The 17,574-nt window shown below is 33.9% G+C and overlaps 1 protein-coding gene across 3 annotated transcripts in view; it reads right to left on the bottom strand.

The window, feature by feature from the left end:
* Positions 1-17,574, bottom strand: part of LOC121371293 (ERO1-like protein beta) — a 30,196-nt gene that overhangs the window by 11,169 nt on the left and 1,453 nt on the right. The window contains exons 2-10 of one of the 3 annotated variants that reach the window (XM_041497084.1): positions 12,828-12,947; positions 10,306-10,389; positions 9,706-9,756; positions 8,178-8,251; positions 6,238-6,311; positions 4,899-5,019; positions 3,143-3,186; positions 1,946-1,957; positions 1,236-1,250 (exon numbers count right to left, since the gene is read on the bottom strand). In XM_041497084.1, the coding sequence (XP_041353018.1) occupies positions 1,236-1,250; positions 1,946-1,957; positions 3,143-3,186; positions 4,899-5,019; positions 6,238-6,311; positions 8,178-8,251; positions 9,706-9,756; positions 10,306-10,389; positions 12,828-12,947 (595 nt within the window). The remainder of the gene's footprint in view (positions 1-1,235; positions 1,251-1,945; positions 1,958-3,142; positions 3,187-4,898; positions 5,020-6,237; positions 6,312-8,177; positions 8,252-9,705; positions 9,757-10,305; positions 10,390-12,827; positions 12,948-17,574) is intronic. The other 2 variants (XM_041497085.1, XM_041497086.1) reach the window with 2 other exon arrangements.

Here is a 17,574-nt window from a genome sequence, read left to right as displayed (position 1 = left end):
GAATAATATGCCAAATATAGAATATACTGTGAAACCCCACAAAACTGGACCCTCTGTAAATTCCCTCATAACTGGACATTTGTCACGTTCCCTTTTTAAATATCAGTTCAGAACACAACCTCTCTAAAAGTTAAACTGGACTTTTTACTTGGTCCTGTGGATGTCCAGTTTAGAGGAGTTTCACTGTAGTATTATATATATGTGCAATACTCTAAGATGTAAATCTTGGTAAATATAGTAATAACAGATGAACAAATGAATGTTCAACAAAGAAACACATAAATAAACAAAGGTATAAACACATTGGCGAAAGTTTAATGATGCACAAGTAGCATAACTATTATAACTAACATAATAAATAAACTTTATAAATTATTCATAATAATATTTTAAAAATCATTATTTTTGTATTAATAATTAAAACAAGAAATACTACTGCCACTATCTAAATATTATGCCAAAAGAGACAAGATTTGTATTTATTTTTCTAATGTATAATAACTGTACATGGCTAATGATATTACGGTAACTATGAATCTTCAATGGAAAAGTAGGGGGGGAGGGGGACATAGCCCAGTGGTAAAGTGTTTACTTGATGCGTGGTTGATCTGGGATTGATCCCCATCGGTGGGCCCATTAGGCTATTTTTCGTTCCAGCCACTGCACCACGACTGGTATATCAAAGGCAGTCTGCTATCCTGTCTGTAAGGTGATGCATATAAAAGATCCCTTGCTACTTAGTAACTAATGCAAAAATGTAGCAGGTTTCCTCTCTATGACTGTATGTCAAAATTAGCAAATGTTCGAAATTCAATAACCGATGATTAATATATCAATGTTCTCTTGTGGTGTCGTTAAGCAAAACAAACTTTACTTTCAATGACTAAGTAAATACTGTACCAAAGAAAATAACAAATGCAGGCTTTTTATGATTTGTATGATTTATTTTATCTCCAAACAAAACAAAACTGATCAATTCTTTAAGTTTAAATACAAATTACTTTATGAGAACATGAGCGTATATATAATTAACTAATTATAAACACTAACCAAATCATGCCATATTTAGAAAACATAAAATTTGTCATAACCCTTGTGTTAAGTATTAAGTGTCACTGTTATATTATAAAAATACAAAAGGCAAAATGATAGAAATAAAAGCAGAAAGAAAACATGAGACTCGTATCACTCATGCAATAGAGTACATGAAAACATGAGACAAATTCAACTTTTACCTTCAATATGGGGCTCTGCAAACACAGGAATAATGGCAAATGGGATTAATTATTGCAAGCAATGGGAAAAGGTTATTACAGGAAGCTATACCGCAAAAACATGCTTAAAAGCATGCAATGAATGATGCAGCCCAAGTAATTTATTTTTCTGAAACTATTGTGTCACATTTTGTTGGTGTTATGAAAAATTATAATTAATTTGTTTTTTAAATATAGACCTCAAATTAAAGAGCTATAGATAAAGACATACCGGTAGGTGTAATTAAGAGATTCTGGGGGAAAAACTAGTATTTTTAATAGTTTCAAATATTGCCAGATGTTTAAGTAATATTTACAGTAGAAAAATGGAAAATAAAACATTTAATACCATGTAAATAATCAATAATTCAGTTACTTTAAAGTATTCTGGACTAAACTTTAAACTACAGTGATACCCCTCAAAACTGAACACTCTTGTAAACTGGAATTACATAAAAATTATATGTTTTTCAATCTCTTTTAAATACATGGTTCAGTATAGAACGGAACTTCTCTAAACTGGATACCCCTTTAAAATCACTCTTTACCTGATCACATGGGTTTCCATTTAGAGGTATTTCACTGTATATTTATTTACTAAAAACACATCTAACACTGGTACACACAAGTAGTCAGTTAGTTTACATGCAAATTTTACTGACACATTCAAATTTAATGAATACCATACTAACCGTGATATTTTGCTGCAAAGTAACATAAAATTATAAGGAATTTTACACTATAGTAGCTAATCTTAAATAATCCAATTTATATACTTATGGCCTTAATGTGGATAAAAGAAATCATAAAAGCAAGGGTTTAAAAACATTTTAAAAAATAAGAAGAAGAAGGAATGAATCAAGCAGTTAAACCTAATAAGTGTTACAATTTATTTTTGGGGGATATGAACACAATATATTTTTGCCATATCAATTTGCATATTACTAGGGCAGTCAGATCAAATATGAGACTTATGTGTTGGAAAGATGCATACTCAGACCATCAACACATACTAACAGTTTAAGAAATGAAAAACACATAATTTAATTTTTAGAATTAATTTTTTTAAAAACATGATTATTTCATGCTAACTAGTAGCAGCCATTTTGTTTCTGTTTTGTACATCTGGTACTCAAGCTTGGTAGGTAAGTGAAATCAGCTCCTGTCTGATTACCTACCAAAGATCCACCTGCCAATCAAGAATCACAGTTGCAGGCAACCAATTTACTAAGTAAACAGTCACTTTATCATTTCAGTAGGTAGGGTTTCTAAAATACACTACAGGTTAATGTATGGACAGTATTTTTTTGTTTTTTTTTTTTTTTAGCAACTTTGACAATGGTGGTTTATTTTGTATTGGAAACTAATATATACTTATTGCTGCTTACTGGGATGGATATTATTACAAAACATTGTGATGCAAAAATCAGCAGACCGGTGGGTTTGTTTCTTCAGTTCTATGACCAATACCTGATATGACACGATAGGTATTACGTAACCACCTGCTCATTAGAGGGCAAATTCACTGGGATAGAACAAAATGGCTGCACCAGTTATATATAATAACCGTCACATTTGTACCATTTTAAATATACCAATATACTTGTTGATATTAAATAATATGCATTAGATATCATTGAATATAGATACCAGTCCAGAAGCCTTGCCAGAGCATCCCTTTAACATTATGCAATTTAGGATGTGTCTCAATACTTACAATATAACTTTTTCTCAAAACATTTAATGGTGTCATGTAAATGACAAAGTTTGTTACAAATTAAAATGACTTAAAGCATGCTAACATGCAAATAGCTGTAAAATCTTCCAATAAATGTACATATAAAGTAACATTACTTATGTGAAATATAGAAAATATAAAAAGAACCTACTTGAGTGGAAAGACTTCGGTTCATATCCGTAGGTAGGTTGTGGCCTAAAATACAACAAAAACATCTTAAACATTTACAACTTGTTAGTTGCTTACTTATGTAAAAAAAAGAGAGACATAATTTGAGAAATAAAGAATCTAATAGAGGAACAATAAATATAGTATATTAACTGATTGGCTGTTACTGGGTGTCAAATGCATACTGTTACAAACTACTGACCTATTTAATGGCCCAACAACCTATTACTTGAAAATATAAACCTTTGATTTGATTTGATTCAACCATCTACATAACCACCATATTCAGAGCTAGCTCTGGCACTGGTCAAATTCGCCAACTGCGAATTTTAAAAACAGCTGGCAAATTGTATTATGAATTGGCGAAATAATTTAATGAAAAAATTGTTATTTTGTTAGAAAATAACCAGGTTTCTGCAGTTTTTGAAGTTTGATAGAACATTTGGCAAAATTTTCTGTGGACCCAGGGGTTCGATGGGTTCGACTGAACCCCCCCTGAAATCGCTTTTTTTATAATTTAATATATCTGACACCATTATATTTACTCAACATAGAAATATATGCCCAATATCTCTGCAATCTATTTTGGAACCCCCCTTTTCAAAATCCTATGTATTGGAAACCCCCCCCCCCCCTTCAAAATCCTATGTACACCCATGCCCTGATATCCTACTTATTACTGACATTAAGTAAAAATAATCGAATTATGATAATGGTCCATAAATCAGAAAAAGTAATGGTGATATGGACAGAAATCAGATGTTTGATGTATTATATTTTGAGTCACATGATGGACAATCCCCAAATATTAAGTGTCAAAATGTTTTACCAAGCTTGTGTATCAAGAAAGCATGGTCAACCTTGGAGAAGTGGAGCCAACCGAAACAAAAACAATGTAAACAAGTTATTAAGAAACATTTTCAACATGCACCGAATGATAATAAGTTTATACACTAAGTGTAGTGGTATAAACATTTTAAACAGGACAATCGTAACTAGTCACTGTATTGGGAAATATATGGCTAGCTGTATGCTGACTACCTAAATTCACAAGATTATCACATCCTTTAATCCACCATGGCAAACTCATTAATCTGCCAAGTATGTTTTATAGCTACTTGGGTAATTACATAATTATATTAGTATTCACTACGGCTTAGGAATGCTTACATTTTTAAAGTGCCCCTAAAAGTGTACTAATCTTGTAATTAGGTAGTCACCACTCGTGTCTGCTGGAATTGTCTGCCAGTGTAATTGGCTACTTGCTTCAGTTCGGTAATGAATATTAAGTCAGATTTATTTTGGTATTTCACTTTAGACACTGTCGACACAAAATAGTGAAAATATCACACAAATGCAATGTGATCAAGTATCTTTCATACACTTTTCATGGAAGAGTTTCAAGATTCATAAATGAAAATTTCTGCTGTTGATGTGCAATTTCCTCCACCATTGTTCAATTATAACACTTTGGGTGATACAATAGCAATGTTTGGTATCCAAAATGAATGTAATTTTTATTTATAATCCATATTTAGAGAAATTAGGTGCTGTAAATATGTGACAACATGCCTTAATGGTATAAGAGATTATAAGTACAAATAAACAAATAAATAAACATAACTTTTCGGAGAACACCTGTACCATTTAAGAGAAAACTATTTTTTCATCTTTATATTGTTTATAATTTAACATTTATTCATTGCAGTGACATATAAGCTAAAACAAATCATCCTCACTTGAAACAATTCTCTTCATAAATAGTACGCCAAATGCGCCGAGTGGATGCTCCCTTATATCCAGTGTACCGCTCAGGATTCAGCAACAAATCAACATAGGACAGGTCCGCTGAGGATTCATCTGAAACGTAAACAGACATTAAAAGTGAATTATTACAGCTACAAATGTCACCTGTTTTAAATATCTGACTTAAAATCATTAAGTGCCCTCATTATGCTGGTAGACAGGAGTGGCGACTACATGTATGTAAATAGACATTTACATGTAAAAAATATGACATACAGCCGTAGTAGGCTTAGCTTATGAGACGCTGTTCTAAAATATATATATTAGGCGAATGAGCAGGAATTTTGGCAAGCAAAGTTTATGGGGGGTGGGGTCGAGACAGTGTGTTGAAAAAAAAGAAAACATTTAATTGAGGGGCTTTTTCGACCCTCCCCCCACCCCCAAACCTCCCCATAACACACATACTTGAATATTTTTACTACAGATACATTCAAACTGCATCCACCTAGCTTCATCATAATCTATCTAAACATCTGCCTTGCCCCAAAGCAGTAAATTTATAGTACATTCCAGTAACAATAATGCATTGTTGGTGGTTTAAATACAAGGAATGGGCAGGCTATGCCTACAGCAGAGACATATCTAGGATAGCCCCAAGATACACATGTAGATATGAAGTGACAAGAAGTTAGATAACCAGTTGATAAATTGTAAAGGCTGCTGTCAGAATGGTAACAAGGTGATGACATAAAAAAAAAAGGGTGGGGGCACTGTCAAGGGCATGCCACAAATGTTAAAAGGGCATTTATCAGTATGCGATTAGTTGCATAGACTTATCACATGCGACTAAATTGTACTGTGATAACACCTAAATCATAACAACATTAGTCGTATACGACAAGTCGTGTTGGAGTCGTACCGATTAGAACATGTCCTATTTCTCACAACAAATAGTAAGCTCTCAGTCAATCAAATCAAATAAACGTTCAACTGTTCCATGTTTTTACCTTGCAGGTATTTGTTTTTTTTTGGGTTTTTTATTGGTTTATAAAGTTAACATGTCAAAACCCATAAATATATTATCGTCCAGATGTGGTCATTCATGCTTTCTTTTAGTTGATGTTTGTATGCACATACATTTTCCACAAAATATTTTTACAAACATGAACTTTCTTTAACATCATCAAATCTCATGACGTAACATCTTCCCAGACACACAATTCAAGAAGCTACAACAAATCGCATACGAGTAAAATTAACACTGATGCTGACATCCATCATATAATAATAACCAACTCTTTATTTGTATCATTATTATATCCGAACACTCACCATCTAAGTCACAAAACAGGTCTTGTGATTCATCATACTTTGTCCAGTTTTTGAAGGCTTCTTTGCTCTCAGCACTGTAAACAAAATTATAATACCAGTAAACATTTCACCTGATGCAATCTTGAGGTATTCCAAATCACCATTGGTTCTGACCAGGAGGGGTGTTACATAGAATCCATTAGTAAAAAAAATAATAATAATATAATGGTGGACTAGCAAATCATTCTGTGCAATGACCTCCCTCATCATTCAGACTGTGACCTCCCTTTATCTGTCAAATATTAATAAATGCAAGGTCTTTCTACCGAAGACTGTTTGCCAGGATGGACAGGATGTGCTTGAGGATATCTCAAATAAGCTGGAACCCACCAATCTAGACAAGATTAAGTGCGAGACACCCCAGGCTGCTACTGGCACCACTCACAATCCAAATGTACTTCATGTGTCATATACCAACTGTGTGTTCAATTTTTAAAGACACCTCTACAAATACAAAGCATGTGGAAATATGACTTTGATACTGTGTTGATACAAAAAACAAAGAGGGGCATTGGGGGAGAGGGGCATTGGATGGTACCCACTAGTATGACCCTGATTTGTTTTTAAATTTATTATTATTTATTTATTTATTAAATAATATTATATTTTTTAATTCATTAGTTGTGACCTAACTTCACAGTATTGATCAAAGCTTGCCCCATGGTGATTTCAGAAATAAACATTGGTTTCAGATCAAACTTGGGCTCAATAAATCAAAGAACCACATGGAATTGAAAACAATGTTACACATTGTTAGAAACATTGTTCACTTCACTGGTGGTAATAACATGTTAGTACATTTTGTGTTTAATGTTTGGTACAGTGTTCCTACAGGTTTGACCTTTTAAATGATTTTTTTATTTATTTTTTAGCAAACCTGCATTTTCGTTTTATTTACTGTGATAAGGAAAGGAGGGATGGACGCAGGGCCAGATTTAGACCTTGGGGGGCTCAGGGCACTTCAGGTTCGGGGGGCCCTCAACACTGAAATTAAATTACATGACAAATAAATAAAAAACGAATTAATTTTATAATTATTACTTCTTTTTTTTTTATAAAGGAAGTCCTTGGTCTGGAGGCCCCTCTGGCAGGAGGGCCCAGGGCATTTGCCCCCTTATAAATCCGGCACTGGATGGACAGGGGTGTATTTACCAATTAAAGGCCTAATTTCTTAAATTTCTTTAAAAAAGAAAGAAATGTTTTATTTAACGACGCACTCAACACATTTTTAATTTACGGTTATATGGCATCAGACATATGGTTAAGGACCACACAGATTTTAAGAGGAAACCCGCTGTCGCCACTACATGGGCTACTCTTCCGATTAGCAGAAAGGGATCTTTTATTTGCGCTTCCCACAGGCAGGATAGCACAAACCATGGCCTTTGTTGAACCAGTTATGGATCACTGGTCGGTGCAAGTGGTTTACACCTACCCATTGAGCCTTGCGGAGCACTCACTCAGGGTTTGGAGTCGGTATCTGAATTAAAAATCCCATGCCTCGACTGGGATCCGAACCCAGTACCTACCAGCCTGTTAAATTTCTTTAAAGACTTGGGCCAATTTCCAGTCAAATACAGGTTCATATTTACAACATATGCATTACCTGTTACTTAAAGCAATTTTTAAACATATTAATCAAAATACTAAAATCATATTACATTTTTGTGTATTTTGTATCACATTAATACAGCAGATTTCATTCCTTTCTCCAGATATAATTTCTTCCTTTTATTTCAATAAAAAATATGTTTAAAATAAACAAAACATCAGTGTCCCCTACCTCTCCCCCAAAAAATAAATAATAAAAATATTGGTGTATCTGATTACAACAAAGACATTTTGTAAAGTTTGGCCTAATGGACTTTCATCAGAAAAAAAAGAAGAAGTTATTTCCAAACCTTAGAGTTCTGTCTAGAGCTCCCAGTTCTCTTTCCTCTTCACAGGAATCATCCTCATTAGATTTCTTCGCATACTAGAACATTAACCAAACACATACTAATACATTAAACAGACCAGTATTTAGTGCTTCATGGGGTGGGACGCAGCCCAGTGGTAAAACACATACTAATACATTAAACAGACCAGTATTTAGTGCTTCATGGGGTGGGACGCAGCCCAGTGGTAAAACACATACTAATACATTAAACATACCAGTATTTAGTGCTTCATGGGGTGGGACGCAGCCCAGTGGTAAAACACATACTAATACATTAAACAGACCAGTATTTAGTGCTTCATGGGGTGGGACACAGCCCAGTGGTAAAACACATACTAATACATTAAACAGACCAGTATTTAGTGCTTCATGGGGTGGGACGCAGCCCAGTGGTAAAACACATACTAATACATTAAACAGACCAGTATTTAGTGCTTCATGGGGTGGGACGCAGCCCAGTGGTAAAACACATACTAATACATTAAACAGACCAGTATTTAGTGCTTCATGGGGTGGGACGTAGCCCAGTAGTAAACCACTTGCATGTACGCGCAGTCGGTTTGGGATCAATCCCCGTCAGTGGGCCCATTGGGATATTTCTGTTAAGATCAACAGGAGATATAACAGGATTTATGGATAGAATACTAATATAAAAACAAAATAATAAGAGTAAAGTCGTCACACCTTGTTCAAATTAGCAAATATTAACAAAATAGAACTTTTGGGGGGTTTATCAAAACATTTAATAATACATGTTTTCCTTTTGATTTTCAGAAAAGTAACTTCCACCAAACACATAACAGGTCAATGTTCTGACTATATTTTAGTTTTATATTACTTAATTGTTTTCAGCTTCATATTAGTATTATTATTATAAGAATAATTGTTTTATTTATTGAGAGTAACACATTTAGCAAATGCTAATCTTCCCATGACTCTCAGGTGCTAAACTAACAAATATTTGAAACTTTTCTTGCATGCACATATGCATGTAATAATATAGATAGAGAATACTACACGAGTGGCTGTTAGATACCATTTATCTAAACTTGTATGATTTTTTTTTAAATGTATCTAGCAAGTGAAAGTGAGTTGGATACGTTTTTAAACAACGACTTGTAAGATAAATGGTATCTAACAGACACGAATGTTGTCTTTTTCTTTTTACATATTCTGAAGAAAAAAACTTTTTAAAATAAATTTATATGTCTTTTCCAATGAAAACCTATTTACAGCCCTTGCACTTATAGTTAACTTGAGTGTCACAGACAGGTCAATTTCAGGTTATCTTGTATATCATGGAGTTATCGATTTTTCACTGAATGGTATTGCATTGATGACCTGGTCATCACCTAGGAGCAGCCAGTTGCATGTCTTTATGAGTTAACAAGTACGTGTTATTAAAAATAACGAATGAATGGGTGTGTAAGAAATAGATACTTTTTCAGTTGCATTAAAAACATTATTATTATTAACAGAAATGCACAAACCTTGTTTTCTGGCTTCTTTTGATTTTTTACTAAAGCTGGAGGAACTGAATCCTGAAATATAAAATACAAATTCATTTGAAAACAAATATTCTCTTTGTTAATGTTATCACTATTTTTTTAATTGTCATATATGTGTGCCTGCTTAACACAGGTTTGAGTATATTAAAAAAATATTTATGATATAAGATACTCATGATATCCATGCCATAAACCAATGTGATAATTTAGTGTATAAACCCGGTTAATAATGGTATGCAAATTCTCTAATTAGTTAATATTAATAATGTGTTGCTGTAAATTGATTATTTACAAGGCAACAAGACCTGTATACCTGAGCATAACATTTTCATAAGATTTAGTTAAAGTGTGTGACATCAAACTAATTTGTGCTAATCGTGATTTCTGATGGAGGCAACTGTAATTTACTTATTTTAGAAGTGTTATAGGACAAATAGAATTCACTACTCATGTTTTTTAATATGTAAAATATCAACCTAGTCTAGCTAATTGGTATCTGTCGAGGCTCTGCAACATAATTTGGTTGATATTTTCCATATTAAAAAACACTTGTGACGAATCCTCTATATATTATATACCAACCTCAGGACAATTGGAAACATGACAATCTTTCAGAGCACATCGACTATCATCACTCCAAAATGGACACACCTTTTTCAGATTAACCTGCAATTAATAACATTTAAGAACATAAAGATGATAAATATTGACTTTCTCTTTTTATTGACAGAAAGGTACACTTTAAAGGAGACCGGACACCAAACCATATATACGGTGTAATGAATTTATTTGCCGTCATCAACCACAACACGCAACTACCGCGCTCCCCTTATTGATCAAGTTGAGTGTGCCAGTCTTGGTTGGGGTATTTTTTCGCCGATCTCCGATGTTTGCCGGAAACTGTCAACAATTGATGAGCTAGACCCGTGACGTCATCGATGAGAGGAAAACTGAAGAAACTACCAAGCAGCATGGACGAACTTAGCAATTCGAGTGTGTCCAGCTTGTGCTAATGGCATCAAACCGTATCAGTTTGAACCACTTATCAGAGATTTTGTCCCTAATCCTTGAAATGTTGTCTTAGACGAAAATTTGGATGAATAAACTGCCGACGAAGACGAGGAAGCCACTGTCATAGACTAGCATACAAGCATTTTTTTTAAATATAATTTTTTATGACATTTTTAATGTAAATTGAAGCAAATGAACCTAATTGGAAGAAAAGCACACAAAATGTAATAATATTTCATCATAAATCTTGTTCAGCATAGATGTAAATATGACACGTCAGTGGATATTCCATAGGCCGATTTCGCAAATTTGCAAAAAGTGTCCCCTACTGACCAAAGCAAGATATAATAATTTAACAAAAAACTAAAATTAGCACAATTTTCTTTGTTCTCTTAACTAGTTATCATCCAAGTTTTAATGTGTTTGGTTAAACCGTGTATTTTTAATTATTAAGAAAATGTGTTGCCAGTCTGCCGAAACTGTCCACAGCCGGGTACAGAAACAGAAATGTTGGAAAATATTATACTGTTGCCACATACAGACAATCACTTTACAACTAATATGTCTTATCGACAATATTATTATGTAGTCTTTGCATTTATTAATATAAAATACAACAGGCCCGAGAGAGAGAGAGAGAATGCTACCCCCCCCCCCCCCCCCCCCACCCCACTTATGAGCTTTATTTATCACATTAATTTTTGCCATTGTAACCAAAATCTGATGTAGTTTATACCCGGTCCGTCAGTGCTAATTAAACTAATTAACCATCATTCCTTCTGGCCAGAGTATATATGCTGTTCCTGCCAAAGTGTTACCATTTTAATTTTAACGACAATATACTGAACTGACGATAAACATTGTTAACTAACGTAATAATTCCCGTTTTGAAGGTGTTTTGTTATGAGGTTAACAAACCAACTAGATCAAGAGACGTTAGTATGGAGTCATTATGGGCTGTCAGTGAAAATTAATTTGGTAATTATAGGTAAACAAATGTGAAGTTTAAATATTCGTATGTGAACAAATTGCAATACCTTTATTTAATGTATATCTTAAGTACATACTTGTTTTAATTTTCACATTAATAATATACCATAACCTGCTGTATTAAGTTGGTGTAAAGCCCGTTCGATGACAATAATGCGTCCATGTTTTAAAAAAACGTTTGTGTTTTTGAAAATCAAAACCATGATGTTGGCCGTTTCTTGGGATGCATTGCTGTTACTGTTGCAGTTAACCATCATACAATTACGTCGACAGTATATAATAACACTAATTATCTTGTAAATTAAATTTCCGATAAACCTGGAGTAAAAAAAAAGAAAAAAGACGACAACTAAAAGGCACAACCAAAGAATCAACACGTGTACTGGTATTGCTTGGTAACTCTCACCGATGACGTATTGCCTTGCTTTCATTCAGATCTATGCATAATCCCGCCCACTTCTGTTTTTACCCCAAACCAAAGACGCGCAGCTGACCGGTGCCTCGCAGCGAGCCGGGCGTTAGAGTAATGTGGTCTTTGACGCTAACTTAATCCATTACACACTACATGTCTTTTGGTGTCCGGTCTCCTTTAAACAGATATGTTGTGGTCATGACGGGTTATGTAAAAAATAAATGGTTACCTGATTTTGTTTTTGAGTAACCCATAAATGGTTTATGAAAATTTTCACTTCTCAGTTCGGGTCAGTTTTATAAACCATAAATACATACACGTATCTTAAATACATGTATCTTAAAATTTAACTTGTCTAAATATATAAAGATGATAAAAATAAATATGTAATAAATTACTATACAGCGTATGTAATCATGATTTTGTGTTTACCATCTTGAGTTTTTGTTTCTTTTGCTTTGTATTAGTATTACATACTGACCTATTGCTAAAATGTAAAACCTTTTTTTTTAATGTACCTATTTGTTAACAGTCTTTATGACTAAAATTCACATAAATTACTAGTGCTCACTGGTATAGTGGTAGCAGTCACCTTTTACATACATGTGTATCATGAAATCCTGGAAACTACTTGAAACCAAATATGTGTAGATGAAAAATGTGTATGATAGATATATACTAAGATTCTCACCTTGAAATACCTGAAATAATTTCGCGAAAGAAGACTGTTTAAACGAGGGAAAATCTTGTTGTTGTTAAGCGAATCCAATGTTTCAACTTTACAGGAACAGTCATCAATTTCACCCTTCAACTGAAAACAACACACATATAAATTCAATAATTTTTTCTTCATATGTAATCCTCTTAATACTACTATGAAACCCCTCAAAACTGGACCCTCTGTAAAGTGGAATTTGCTCAAAAAAAGGATATCAGTACAGAAAATAATCTCTCTAAACCAGATACTGAGACAAAAACATTTAAATAGCAATTTGTACAAAAATGCAACTGATGATAAACAGTATTTAACAGTATTTTTAACAGCCTCTATTGTGACCCATTTTAGTATTCATTAATTCCAGTATTCATGTTTGATACACACAATAAAAGTTAAATTTTATTTGAGCAATGAAAACATTTTATTTTTATCATTTAAATTTTTAAAACCCCCCACTTATTTGGCACCAAATTTGTAACACGATAAAAATGGTCATTCTGTATTTTATGTCCAATGACTCGCTTCAGATTTAATTGGTCATAACTGATGATTTTTACTTACTGTCATTTGTTTATTGAGCAATTGCTAATAAAATATTAGAAACTTTTAATTTTGTTAGGAATATCACAGCTTATAAAAATATTGGAAGTGGTAGTGTTTATTATTAAAATCATTTATTTTGTGTGCCAAATAATATATACATCACCTTTACAAAAACTAAACTACTTTTATCAGCTAGAAATATTGATGCGATTGATTCATTTGAAGAAGTTAGAAATAAAGGAATATGATCCTACATTCGGGAATAACTTTAAAAAAATCTTTATTATTTTTCAGATATCTTAAAGCCGCACACCCTAGTTCCATCCAGCGAAAATAAATTATAATTTGGTTAATCTACAAACCTGTAACACACTTAGATCATGTTTTTATCAAATGGAGTGAAAAAGCAGGTTTTATATCGATAAATACCATGTCCCAATTGCTTGAAATAATTTTGAAAGTTAGTATTCTGATGTCACCAGTAGATGTCGCTCGAAGCACAACAATGCCTACGTCACGACAAATTTCACAGACTTGGGGTGCGTTCATTTCACCTCTCCTGGACATGTTCCAACTGTTCTGTCCTGGTTGTATCCCCTCTCCAGATATCGTAAGACTTAGCAAAATTATTGGTTTTAAGGGTTTGTAATGTTTTGTATTGAGACACTTACTTGTCTGAACTTTACTGTTACTGAAAATGTTCATGAACTGTGAAGAAAAATCTCACAAATGAATAACAACAAATCGGATGTTGATTGCGCAAACCGTGCACGAGAAAACAAACCGAACCAAAATGATAACGGTCACGTGATATACCAACGTCTGTGACATTGAAATGGAAATATCCCCTCTAAAAATAGATTGGATCTCGCTTGCTTAACGTTTTTTTCTCGACAACACATCAGGATTATCAAAAAGCACTTCAGGTGAATGGAAATGTGTATTCTAAATAATAAAATGTAAGTAAAGTGTAATTTTATTTGTGAAAAATGGGGTTTAATAGCGAAAAACAACGCCGTAATGGTTAACAAATAAACGTAACTAGGGTGTGTCCCTTTAAACTTTGATTGGCCCATGAATATGACTGACAATATCTCAGGTTCAGCTATGGTTGACAACAGTCTCTCTTTGCACCCTTTTCCGATATGATATCAGCAAGGAATCTTTTATTTGCGCTTCCCACAGGCAGGATAGCACAAACCATGGCCTTTGTTGAACCAGTTATGGATCACTGGTCAGTGCAAGTGGTTTTACACCTATCCATTGAGCCTCGCAGAGCACTCACTCAGGGTTTGGAGTCGGTATCTGGATTAAAAACCCCATGCCTCAACTGGGATCTGAACCCAATACCAACCAGCCTGTACACCGATGGCAAAATTTCTGATCAATTACAACAAACTTTATATAAGGCTGAAAAACAATGTTTCCAGGAACCAAACCCCTGTAGTACCTAAAAAAAAGAAGTGATGACCTGGTTTTTTATCTCTGTTTTTTTTTATGTACATGAGTATTATATTTTCTCAAAAAAATATTTTAGTATTATTAGTATTATTTCATGAAAATTTATCTTAACCTGTAGAGGTGAATAAAGTTTCAAAAATAAATTACTAATTTAGGGGTTTTTAAAACTGCATGACCTACCCTATTTTGTCACGTTTGATCCTAAACCATTGTCTCATTTCACTTCTATTAATTAATTGGGACTGGTGATTCCCACCTGGGTTTTTTTTACCTTATTTACATTTGCGAGATTTTACTACCACACAGCTTGTACAAGCAATCAAAAACATGTTTTATTAAGGTTGTTTCCTGTCCATGACACTTGAAAGTGAAAAGAAAATAGTCTGTTGTAAATGACGATGTAAAAATTCAATATTAATATATACTTATTGATTTGTTGATATTATGCGATGACCAATGTCAGAATAACATTTATCAAATGTACATCAGTGGAGGAAAAACATTGTGAGCTAGCAATGTTTTGTTCTGTTTTTTAAAGCCACAAGCCCATCAAGGCTACAGGTTTTGCATTCGTCACGGGATGCAGATGATTCATCCACTAAAAATTTGTCCACTGTTGAACTCAAGACGATTCGTCCACAACCAAAAATTGTTCTTGAACAATTCGTCCACTATAAAAAAATAATTATTGGTTATTTACCATATATATTTCATCCATGGACTAAATAAATGTACGGACACTTTTTATTTTAGTGGAATATCAACACTGAGAATTGCCAGAAAAGTGCAGATTGTAACCTAACCTAACAGCTTTGCCATGCCAATATCTCTGACATTGCCAGTGGCTTTGCAGCAGAAGGGAGGTTACCAAGTATGATGTGGACAATTTGATAGACATAGTCTATTATAGTTATAATATTGTAATTATAATAGGGTATGCAGTCCTTGGTTTTTAAAAATTATAGGCGAGTGGAAAATCGCACACCTCAATATGCTACTAAGGCGAGTGAAAAATCACTCTCCAAAATAAATAAAATAGGCAGTGTAGCTCCGATTGGATTTTGACTGGTACGTCTACAAAATTGTCTGTTAAACCAGTATTTCCCGAATTTGTTCAAGAAAGAGAAATACCAGTTTAACGACTGCATGGAAGCCACTGCCATGTTTTTAAATTTTATTGTTTTAATAAAAGGACCTTCCTATCAGCTAAATGAGCTATGAAAACTGTTGATTTTTGTAAATAGTGGAAATAAATATACCCATCTATTTTGCGTGCGCCGTTTGTTGAGTGTAATGTGCACCTTTTGTTGAGTGTAATGTGCGCTGTTTTTTACATAAGCGCACTTTATAAAGCAAGGTCTGGATATGGTATTTTTGACAAAAATAACGCAATTTTCACCCGCTGCGCATTGATTATTATCTTCCAATGCAAACTTCCTAGTAGAAACAATGAAAATCATGTACGAGTGTGTGGAAAAATATGGGCCTGTGAATGAAATGTGTACGGTAATACAGCAATCGCAATGTAGAAATGGTAATTTAGCAAGAGTTTAGTTCCTAGATTTATTTTCTAAATAGTATGTCAGAATTATAGGTGTAACTGATGAGCAATTTGAATAACAACATATTAATAAAGTACTATAATGGACACAGACAGACAAGTTGATAGTGCTACTAAAATTTAGTTTTTTTCATATCAGAGTTCGACAAATCCGCTAGCCCGACGCCCGTGGCTAGTGTTTTTTAAGTTCGGGCTAGTGAGAACCGCAAAACCACTAGCCCGCAGGGCTAGTGGTTTCCACCCCCATCCTTATCGCTCGATCGTGAGTTTTTTGTGTTTTTTTGTTTTTCTCTCGGCTGAAATTTCGTTTAATAAATTTGATTGTGACGTTTGTCATCGAATAATATCAACAACGCAATCAGTATATAATGATAATCCACTTGAACTAGGTCTGCAAACTGCAGTAACATGCTATCTCTACATCGCCACAGTTACAGCATGCATTGTTTACTTTTCCCTGTCAAGTTTCTGGCACAAAAAATAAGTTTAATGACATGCTTGTTTTGACTGGTTGGACACGTCACGTGGTAGTTAATCTCGCACATATGAACTTGGAAATCTCACACTTAAGAACTTGGAAATCACCAATTGCGACGACAGGTTAACTCAATCAAGTAAACCCCGGTCATGCTTTGAATTTCAGTGTTTATTTTATTTACCTGTTGTTTTCTAATTTTACACTTCTCTGACGTGGTTATCGGCAATCAGGAAAACAATTTACTTTAATGGTAACGCACATGCAATGACTCTGCTTGACCTATTTGTGTATCGGTCTGGATAATGTGTCACAGCTGCCGATACAAGATGATACCTTTTTTGTTCATCAATTAACAACGGATTAGATGTCGCCGTTATATTCTTTTGATATCGGTCTGACACGGGATAATGCCCAGTATTTGAGCAATTGGCATCGCCGTTCCTGGCGACATAAATAGTATGGCCCTAAATGTATAACCCACTACCGAATACACTGAACCATCTATTACCGTGTGTCACACTGTCGTACCCTCATTTAAATTTAATTATTTTGATAGTGGGTTTAGATATCAACCATGAGTTTGCTCAATTATTTTTCCCCTGGGGGAGGGCAAACGCGAAAACGCGAATGACGATGGATCACACTTGACAAAAAAACAAACGTACAAGACGACAAAA

The sequence above is a fragment of the Gigantopelta aegis genome, chromosome 4 (assembly GCF_016097555.1).
Source record: "Gigantopelta aegis isolate Gae_Host chromosome 4, Gae_host_genome, whole genome shotgun sequence".
In the NCBI taxonomy this organism is placed as follows: domain Eukaryota; kingdom Metazoa; phylum Mollusca; class Gastropoda; order Neomphalida; family Peltospiridae; genus Gigantopelta; species Gigantopelta aegis.
The sequence above is the reverse complement of the archived record's forward strand: the minus strand, read 5'-3'. Positions and strand labels throughout refer to the sequence as shown.